The sequence below is a fragment of the Hippopotamus amphibius genome, chromosome 9 (genome assembly GCF_030028045.1).
Source record: "Hippopotamus amphibius kiboko isolate mHipAmp2 chromosome 9, mHipAmp2.hap2, whole genome shotgun sequence".
Lineage (NCBI taxonomy): Eukaryota > Metazoa > Chordata > Mammalia > Artiodactyla > Hippopotamidae > Hippopotamus > Hippopotamus amphibius.
In genome coordinates, this window is record NC_080194.1 from 121,346,828 (window position 1) to 121,355,922 (window position 9,095).

The 9,095-nt window shown below is 62.2% G+C and overlaps 2 protein-coding genes and 1 non-coding gene across 8 annotated transcripts; 1 reads left to right on the forward strand and 2 right to left on the reverse strand.

Annotated features, from left to right (window-relative positions):
* Window positions 1–1,652: 1,652 nt before the first annotated feature.
* Window positions 1,653–4,312, forward strand: WFIKKN1 (WAP, follistatin/kazal, immunoglobulin, kunitz and netrin domain containing 1). Its single transcript, XM_057747976.1, has 2 exons — window positions 1,653–1,990; window positions 2,727–4,312. Exons 1-2 carry the CDS (start codon window positions 1,820–1,822, stop codon window positions 4,203–4,205), a joined length of 1,650 nt encoding a protein of 549 aa, XP_057603959.1. The 5' UTR covers window positions 1,653–1,819; the 3' UTR covers window positions 4,206–4,312.
* A 489-nt stretch (window positions 4,313–4,801) lies between these two features.
* On the reverse strand, window positions 4,802–6,570 carry METTL26 (methyltransferase like 26). 6 transcript variants are annotated; one of them, XM_057749861.1, is made up of 6 exons: window positions 6,287–6,568; window positions 5,962–6,124; window positions 5,680–5,739; window positions 5,257–5,324; window positions 5,089–5,167; window positions 4,802–5,010 (listed from the first exon to the last, which is right to left on the reverse strand). In XM_057749861.1, exons 1-6 carry the CDS (start codon window positions 6,481–6,483, stop codon window positions 4,963–4,965), a joined length of 615 nt encoding a protein of 204 aa, XP_057605844.1. In that variant the 5' UTR covers window positions 6,484–6,568; the 3' UTR covers window positions 4,802–4,962. The 6 variants fall into 6 exon arrangements, with proteins under 6 accessions (XP_057605844.1, XP_057605842.1, XP_057605846.1 ...); XM_057749859.1 differs by having other exon boundaries at window positions 4,802–5,167; window positions 6,287–6,569; XM_057749863.1 differs by lacking the exon at window positions 5,680–5,739.
* A 351-nt stretch (window positions 6,571–6,921) lies between these two features.
* TRNAG-CCC (transfer RNA glycine (anticodon CCC)) lies at window positions 6,922–6,992 on the reverse strand. Its single transcript has one exon. It is a non-coding gene; the product is annotated as a tRNA-Gly (tRNA).
* Window positions 6,993–9,095: the final 2,103 nt, after the last annotated feature.

The following is a 9,095-nucleotide window of genomic DNA, read 5'->3' on the forward strand; positions in this document are numbered from 1 at the left end:
CTAGGTGGACCTGGAAGCAGCTCTCCCCAGATGTTCTGTCCATGCAGTAGTGCAACCCACAGCCACTGGGACCCTCTGCTTCCTCCTGGCCCTGGGACTGGAACCTGGGACACTGAGCCCTCACTAGTGTCCTGGGCAGGGCCTGACCACCAAGTTCACTCTGTTGCCTGAGTGGGTGGTGGGTCAGGAGTGTCCCCCAAGACTCACCACAACGGGGAGAACCTGGGCCCTGGGATCAGCACCCTCAGTGGGAGAGCCACCCACTTACAAGGGTGTGTAGGGCTCGGCTCAGGGATGCAGCAAATGCCCTGGAGGTCAGCGGGGCTGGGGTTGGGGGGGGGCAGTTGTTCTGAACTTAGCCCCCACACTTGGAGACCACTGCCTCTGGCTGTGGCTCTACAGGGCAGGGGGGCCCATGTGCCCTCACACCTGGGGTGTCTCGGTCTCATTTGGACCAAACCAGGGTTTTATTACTCTGCTTCTCAGGTCAGCTGGTCAGACACAGGGTCACAGGACATTTTCCCATCCAGTCTCAGAGCAGCACTCCTGGGGCCCCAGACCTCTGGGAAGAGCACATTCTGGTGGTTCGTGCGTTTGATCTCCCCGCTGCCCCCCCTGCCCAGGAGGGGCTTCCATCCCACCTGGAGGGAGGCTCCGTGTCACGGGGGGTCCTTGAAGTTCCTTAAGCTCTCCTAGGACATGCTGTTCTGAGGGTGCTTTTAGATGCCCTTGATCTCTCTTAGGATTGCACCGCCCCACGTAGCGCCACACACAGCCACCGAGATTCAAATCAGTCCAAGTAAACACCCTCAGCTGTGTCTCTAGTGTCCACAGCCCTTGTGACTGGCGCCTGTGTCGGCAGCCAGCACACACTGTTTCCTCCCTGCCTGCTGCCTTAGGACCCTGCTTTTTTGGCACCCCCCTCCCCCATAGTCAGTTGAGAAAGGGCCTGGACCAGGAGTCAGGTGCCTGGGTTTCAGCAGGGACGCAGAGCGGACTCTCTTAAGTGCATCAACCTCCCCTCACCCCCATCTGCCACTGATCGCCAGAGGAAGTCCAGGCTGCACCCATCAAGTACCTTTGTGCTGCAAAGGCCTCACCCCTAGCAGAAAGGGTTTAGAGTTGACTCCAAGACCTGCTGGCACGGTGACCATGAGATGGGGCGTGGGGAAGGTTGTGGAATCTTTCCTGGAAAGGCACCAGAACCCCACCACTGCTGGGCTGAACGCAGAGCCCCTGCACCTCTGCCTGGATGTAGTGACTACCAGCTTGCGGGCCAGTCTGGGCCTGCTTTGCAGAAGACCCAGACCTGGGGTTGGGTGGGGGAGCCAGAGGGGTTGGCCAGCCCTGCCCACTCCTGCAGGGCAGCTTTGATGCCGGGGCCCTTCCATCCCTGAGCCCAGGGCCTGGAGGGAGGAGGGGCTCCGGTTACAGTGTTACCCCTCCCCTCTCCGGCCAGAGCCGCCCTTCTCCGCCCCTTGGTGACCCTCACGGCCAGTGTCTCTGTGCTCCTGGGCGCGGGCCCCTCCCCAGCCTTCCTCTCTTCTCCCCGCCCCCTGCCCCGAGCTGACCAGAGGGGCCAGGCGGGGGAGGGGCTGGTGCCACATGCACAGACTCAGCTTGGAGAGACCTGGAACCCACCCAGCCCGAGACTGAGCGTCTGCTCTGAGCTCCACGACCTTGGGGGACAGAGGGGAGTCCAGGGGCGGGGGGCAGGGGCACCGACCACAGATCTGGGAAGGTGGATGCCTGCAGGGAGTGGGGATTGGCAAAGCCTGAGGAGGGGCTAACGGCCACACCCCCTGGTCCCGCGGTCTCCATGCCGGCCCTGAGGCCACTCCTGCTGCTGTTGCTCCTGGTTGGGCCGACTGTGGGGGCCAGCCTGCCGCCGGGGCCCGGGAGCCACCCGGGTGTGTGCCCCAACCAGCTCAGCCCTAACCTGTGGGTGGACGCCCAGAGCACCTGTGAGCGGGAGTGCGTTGGAGACCAGGTGAGCACAGGCACTGTCCCCACCGGCCCAGCTGGGGGGCGGAGACAGACTACACTGGGGGCTCAGGGCATCTTGGGGGCCTAGTCAGCATGGGAGAAGCCCAGACCTCATGCCTGCCTGGGGCCTTGCCTGCAGAGGGGACCCCAGCAGCCCTCAACCCTGAAAGTCACTTCCTCCTCGGGCTCCCCACTCTTCAGCTGGGGTTTCATTCTGTCCTCTTTATGAGGGGTCCTGGGGACAGACACCCCCAGCCTTTACCTAAATGTGTCTAAAGACTGAAGGCCCACTTCTCACTCCCAGGACCTGCCCACCCCCACCCTGCAGCTAGCTGTTCTCAGGCCCAGCAGGGCAGAGAGGCGGGGACCTGTTTGGAGATCCCACCCTTACAGCCTGGCCCTGAACCACTGCAGTGGCCTTGGGCACATTTTACATCTTCCCCAGGCCTTGGTGTCCTCATGTGTATGATGGCACAATAACAAAAGCTGCTCTGGGGGCTAGGGGCCTGAGGATTCTGTGAGGTCCAATGAGATGACCTATATGATGGGTGTGCTAGGCAGTTGTAGTTCATTGTCCAGATGGAAAGCAAACCTGCTAACCTGCTCAGCTCCCAGAGGGGAAATAGATTCAGTGAGAAGCAGCAGGGGGCTCACCCCTGCCCTTGTTGGGCATGCTGGGGCAGGGCTGAAGGGGAAGGGGTATTTGGGTGCCCACTGAGCTGTCCTCACCCACCCCCCAGGACTGCACAGCGACAGAGAAGTGCTGCACCAACGTGTGTGGGCTGCAGAGCTGTGTGGCGGCCCGCTTCCCTGACGGTGGCCTGGCCACACCCAAGCTGGCGGCCTCATGCGAGGGCTTCGTGTGCCCACAGCAGGGCTCCGACTGCGACATTTGGGATGGGCAGCCTGTGTGCCGCTGCCGTGACCGCTGTGAGAAGGAGCCCAGCTTCACCTGCGCCTCAGATGGCCTCACCTACTACAATCGTTGCTACATGGACGCCGAGGCCTGCCTGCGCGGGCTCCACCTGCACGTTGTGCCCTGCAAGCACGTCTTCAGCTGGCCACCCAGCAGCCCCGGGCCCCCGGAGACCACCGCCCGCCCAACACCTGGAGATGCCCCGGTGCCACCTGCTCTCTACAGCAGCCCCTCCCCGCAGGCGGTGTATGTGGGGGGCACAGCCAGCCTCCACTGCGACGTCAGTGGCCGCCCGCCACCCGCTGTGACCTGGGAGAAGCAGAGTGACCAGCGGGAGAACCTGATCATGCGGCCAGACCAGATGTATGGCAACGTGGTGGTGACCAGCATTGGGCAGCTGGTGCTTTACAACGCCAGGCCAGAGGACGCTGGCCTCTACACGTGCACTGCACGCAATGCCGCCGGCCTGCTGCGGGCCGACTTCCCGCTCTCCGTGGTTCAGCGGGAGCCGGCGGAGGATGGGGCGCCCATAGCCACCGCCCCGGCCCAGTGCCTGCCTAGCACGCAGGCCTGTGTCGGTCCCCCCTCCAGGCGGGTCCTCTGGCACTTTGACCCACAGCGGGGCGGATGCATGACCTTCCAGGTTGGCAGCTGTGCCGGCAGTGCCCAGGGCTTCGAGACCTACGAGGCATGCCAGCAGGCCTGCGCCCGCGGCCCCAGGGACACCTGCGTGCTGCCAGCCGTGCAGGGCCCCTGCCAGGGCTGGGAGCCACGCTGGGCCTACAGCCCGCTGCTGCAGCAGTGCCACCCCTTCGAGTACAGCGGCTGCGAGGGCAACGGCAACAACTTCGAGAGCCGCGAGAGCTGCGAGGACGCCTGCCCCGTGCCGCGGACACCGCCCTGCCAGGCCTGCCGGCTCCGGAGTAAGCTGGCGCTCAGCCTGTGCCGCAGCGATTTCGCCATCGTGGGGCGGCTCACCGAGGTGCTGGAGGAGCCTGAGGCGGGCGGCGGTGGCATCGCTCGCGTGGTCCTGGACGACGTGCTCAAGGATGACAAGATGGGCCTCAGGTTCTTGGGCACCAAGTACCTGGAGGTGACGCTGAGCGGTATGGACCGAGCCTGCCCCTGCCCCAACGTGACGGCTGGCGATGGCCCTCTGGTCATTATGGGCGAGGTGCGAGACGGCGTGGCCATGCTGGACGCGGGCAGCTACGTCCGTGCAGCCAGCGAGAAGCGCGTCAAGAAGATATCGGAGTTGCTAGAGAGGAAAGCCTGCGAGCTGCTAAACCGCTTCCAGGACTAGCCTGCCCACCAGGCCAGCCCCCCATGTGGCTCCCCCTCCAGCTCCGCCCTCCCCACACCCCTCCCCTCCCAGCCGGCTCCGCCCTCCACACCCACACCAACACCCGGACGGCCACGCCCGCCCCACACCCACACACCCACACCCACACCCACACACACCCACCCACACACCCACACCCCTGACGGCCACGTCCGCCCCACACCCCCCACCTCCTGGCCGGCCCCGACCTCCACCTGAATAAAAGCTTCCTGGACCTCATGGAGCACGATGCTGGGGGGCCTGCCACCACATGGGGATTTGGCTCCAGTCTGAGGTCATGAGGGAGCACCGATGAGGACCAGCCTCTGAGGCGGGTGCCACCTCCCATGGCAGGAGGGCCAGGCAGCCAGCTCAGTCCTGCTTCAGCAGTCCCTGGTCCTCCCTCCCTCCCTCCCCTTACTGTCCGAGTGGAGCAGCAAGAGTCCAGGTTGCCCCCCAAGGCCTGACCCACAGGCCAGACCCCTTCTGTCCCCAGTATGGAACCCTGGGCGACAAAGCCTGCCCACCCGGCACCCTGCAGGGGTGCTCCCAGGAGGAGGTATGGCAGATACCAGCAGTGGGGCAGCAGGAAACACTTTATTCCCAGGCTCTCAGCAGCCCTGTGGCCACTGGCTAAGAATCCCCAGCCTGGAGAGGGCCAGTCCCCATAGTCTGGCCCAGGGTGGCAGGGGTGGTGGTCTGGGTTTGTCCCAGAGACACAAGCATGGCATAGAAGGGGTTACTCTTTCCTGAAAATTAGGCACTTGTTGTTGGCTGGCATGTCCACCTGCGGGAGATATCTCACTGGAGAAGCTGGTCCTGGTCCCCAGGGAGGCTGCCTGTGACCACAGCCCTCCCCACCTACCATCCTCTCCAGGAGCAGACCATTGGCCTGGCCCAGGTTCTCCAGAAGGGTTGTGTCCCGCAGCCCCCACTCTGGGTTCCTGCAGGAGAAAAGGAGGTAGAGTTGTGGCCTGGGGGTCGCCCAGCCCACCTGCCCCCCAACCAAGCCCCTTACCCACCCAGCTCTGACCTGCATCTGAGGGTCAGGTCAAAGTCCACGTTACTCTGGGGATAAATCTTCCCATTGATGGCGTAGGGCTGTGGAGACGGAGGACACAATTCTGCCCTCTGTCCCCAGGCTCGGCCATCCCAGTCATCCACTGGAGAGACTTGCAGGATGGCACCCACAGAATGGAAAGGACACACCCCTCACTGCCCCCCAGAAAGGGGACAGCTGAGGAGCAGCTGCTGAGCCAAGGGAGTGCAGGGAGACTGACAGGTGACAGGGGAATATTGGAGAGGGGAGGGCCTGGGTGTTTCAGTGATGACAGGAACCTGCGGAAAAGGGCAACTGAAAATAGGAGACACGAAGGGAGTCCAGAAAGGCGGGGAAAGCCAAGGCCCACTGGGGCAGTCCTGCCAGGAGAGGCCCGTCTCAGGCAGGAGAACTCACTCCATAGGTGATGAGCAGTGCCTTGGGTTTGAGCAGGTGTCCTGCTGCTCTGAAGAGCCCCTGGAGAGCGGGGGAGGCAAGACAGCAGTGAGGAAATTTCCCTAGGCCCCCAAAAGAGCCCTGGGCCCAGGACTGGAATCTCAGCCTGACTTCTCCCGGCCTGAGTGCCCTGTCTCTAATTCAGGGCAAACCTGGCATCCCACTCCCTCCCCATGCAGGGGAGGGAATGCCGCAGGGCACAGGTGGGTGGCCCCTGGGTGGCTCGCCCACTCTCCCACAGACCTCTGTGCAGCTCATGGGGCTGATGTGGCTCATGTTGATGCAGAGTATCAGGTCCAGAGATTGCGGCAGGATCCCGCCCCACTGCTCCCAATCCCAGGTCACATCCAGGTACAGCGGGGCCTTCACGTTGGGCAGTCCCTGGGCCTGAGTGGTGGCCAAGATGCTGCGGGAGGGCAGCCCGTGGGTGAGGGTGGCCTGTGCAGCCGTTTCTGAGCCCCTGCAACCCTGCTTGGCGGAGGCTTAGAGGGATGGCAATAGCGTGGGGATCCAGGGCAGCGGGACGGGGCCCACTTTTCACCCCCGGGGTCCCGCCTTTCCGCCGCACCTGTCCAGGCAGCGCTGGTCCACGTCAGACGGCTGCCACTCGGCGTGGGGGAAGGCCCGCGCGAAGTGGGCCATGTGCTGGCCAGAGCCCGAGGCCACCTCGAGCACGCGGACGCCGCGCTGGGCTGGGTCCACGTACTGCTGCAGCACGCGCAGGATGGGTTCCTTGTTCCGTCTGGCGGCTGCCGCCACCAGCATCTTTCCAACCCAGTGCAGCGAGGCCCGTTGAGAGTGGTAGTCCGGCGCCGCGGGGCCCGTCGGGAGAGCTGGTCGGGCGCCGCGGGGTCTGTCGGGGGCTGTGGCCTGGCCGCCGAGCAACCGCCGCCCCTCCCACCCGGACTACAATTCCCAGGAGGACGTGCGCCGCACCTTAAAGGCCCCGCAGCTGCGGTAGGCGTGTAAGTGAGCCACGGCCTCCGGCCGGGGACGGGGCGAGAAGCTTGGGTCGCTGGTTTACAGGCGCCCATTGGCTCAGAACCAGGTGCCCGTGGCTGTCCTAATACATTTTCATAGCGCTTATTACTCCAAAATTAGCTCGTTCCTGTCGCATCGGAAAGGATGCCACCCCTTCTCTGGTTTTCTTTTCTTTATGAAATCTCTTGGGTTTTTTTGAGTTGGGGGGGGAAAAATTCAAGTTGCGCCGCCCGGGAATCGAACCCGGGTCGCAAGAATGGGAATCTTGCATGATACCACTACACCAGCGGCGCTGTTGACGGAAATCTCGCCCGCGAGACTTAGGAGATTGTGATGCAACTACCAGCTTCCCTTGCCCGGGTCCCTCTCCCGCTTTCGCGGCCCCACGCAGAAACAGTAGAGCGCATGCGTTGCCGCCGCGCGGACAGCAGGGGTAGGAGCATCAGATTTGGCGGAGTCCCCGATGGTGGGGGTCTCGCGGTGTCCCTCGGGCACCTAGCGCTCGAAAGGAAGGAAAGGGGATGAGGGACGCGGGTTTGCGGTAGGCTGGATTCGATTTTGCGCCGTGGAAACTATGGCAACTGCGGCATTTCGGAAATTGTGGGGGCGGGGCCATGGGCGGGCCTTGTGGCTGCCGGGGGCTCGGGGCTGGGCGGGGGCTGCGGGTGGGTCGGATTGCGTGGTGGATCTGCCTGTGGTAGACTGGGCTTCGCTGGGGCGGGGCTAGGGCTGCAGGTGGGCGGGGTTGTACTCGGTGGGTGTGTTTGTGGTGGGTGGGCCTCTGGGAGGGGCGGAAGCTGTGTGGTGGGCGGGGCGGGCCCAGCCTACAGGAACTGAGCCTGTCATACTCACGGCTTATCTGTGACACTGAGATAACCAGCGCCAGCCTGGGGTTCACGGATGTTGTGAGGGGTCGGTAACCTCTGAGTCAAGTCGAAGGCTGTTTTGTTGTATTCTTCCCTGGTTGTCTTCTTGGGCCCCTTGTGTCGGAAGTGGCCCTTTTTAGCAGGCTGGAGGCCGTGCTCCGCAGTCAGGACTGGCTTATCTCCTTTGCTGGGCGGTTTTTCTCGCATGAGACACCCGCCGCCCCCATACTCAACGTCGCTGTGGCAAGAGTTCTGAGAATGGCACTGACTGGGACTTTAGCCTGGGATAGCTGTCTAGGGATCATGCAGCGTGGGACCAGAGGCTGCGGTGTGAATGTGGTCAAACGCGGAGGACACCCTTGCATGTTATGGACGGGAGGTGGTGTTGGGTTCGTCGGTCTGGACACAACTCCCTGGGAAAGTTCCACTCAGTGGGCCTCCTCCAAACAGCCCCTTTGGCATTCTGCATTACGACCACTTTTTTTCCTTAGCTGACTTTAGTATTTCATGGCCCTGAGCTTTCTTTACCTGACTCACTTTTGCCTCACCTCCTGGTTTGTTGGCTGAGCGCTTTCTGTGTCTCTGAGTGGAGAAGAGGTGTCCCTCAATGTGAATCCCTGCCCCCCCACCTGTGATGATCAGTGGTCATCTGAGGCTTCACCTCCCAGGCCCCTCAGCCCTCCTTGCCCACTGAAGAGGCACCAAGCTTCCTGGTGACTTCACATGGTATTCCTGGGCACGGGCCATCCTGTGATATTACCACTTAAGAAACATATTTAGTCTTCGTCCTGGTTCCTGGAATAGAACTCTTAAAACCCTGGAGATTTCCTGAGTGATGGGGTCAGAGGAGCATCTTTTATTCCTAACCAGCCCCTTTCAACTTTACCTGGGTTTATACCAATGAGGTGACTCTAGCAGGATTGGGGCTGGTTGCCAGGGGAAACCTGTGATTAGAGGGTTGGAACTTTCTGCACCACTCAGACTTCGGACTCCTGAGAAGGGAAGGGGCTGGAGACGCAGCTCATTTCCAATAGCCAGGGATTGAATCAGCCCTGCCTGTGTAATGGAGCCTCCACACAAACCCCAAACGGAGGGGTTCAGGGAGCTTCCGGCCAGTGAACGTGGAGGTTCTGGGGGGGTGGCTCCCGGGGAGGGCGTGAGGGCTTCGCACCCCTTCCCACACCTTCCCTGGGCATCTCTCCCATCTGGCTGTTCCCCAGTCACGTCCTTGATGATAAAGCAGTAATGTAAGCAAAGTGTTCTCCTGAGTTCTGAGAGCCATTCTGGCAAGTTATGGAACCCATGGAGGGGGTGGTGGGAACCCTGATTTACAGCTGATTGGTCAGAAGCGCAGGTGATGACCTGGACTTGTGACTGGCATCTGAAGTGGGGGTGGTGTTGTGGGACTGAGCCCTCAGCCCGTTAGAATCGAGTTAGGTTGTAGGACAGCCAGTTGGTCCGAAGAGAACTAGAGAATCGCTTAGTGAGAAAACTCCCCACTTTTGGTGTCAGTAGTGTTGTGAGTACAGG

Coding starts and splice junctions, on each gene's coding strand:
- WFIKKN1 (XM_057747976.1), top strand. CDS start 1,820: ATGCCGGCCCTGAGGCCACTCCTGCTGCTGTTGCTCCTGGTTGGGCCG. Junction 1,991..2,726: donor GGGAGTGCGTTGGAGACCAG/GTGAGCACAGGC, acceptor CCCACCCCCCAG/GACTGCACAGCGACAGAGAA.
- METTL26 (XM_057749859.1), bottom strand. CDS start 6,483: ATGCTGGTGGCGGCAGCCGCCAGACGGAACAAGGAACCCATCCTGCGC. Junction 5,740..5,961: donor GCCCCATGAGCTGCACAGAG/GTCTGTGGGAGA, acceptor CCCGCTCTCCAG/GGGCTCTTCAGAGCAGCAGG. Junction 5,168..5,256: donor GACCTGACCCTCAGATGCAG/GTCAGAGCTGGG, acceptor TTTCTCCTGCAG/GAACCCAGAGTGGGGGCTGC.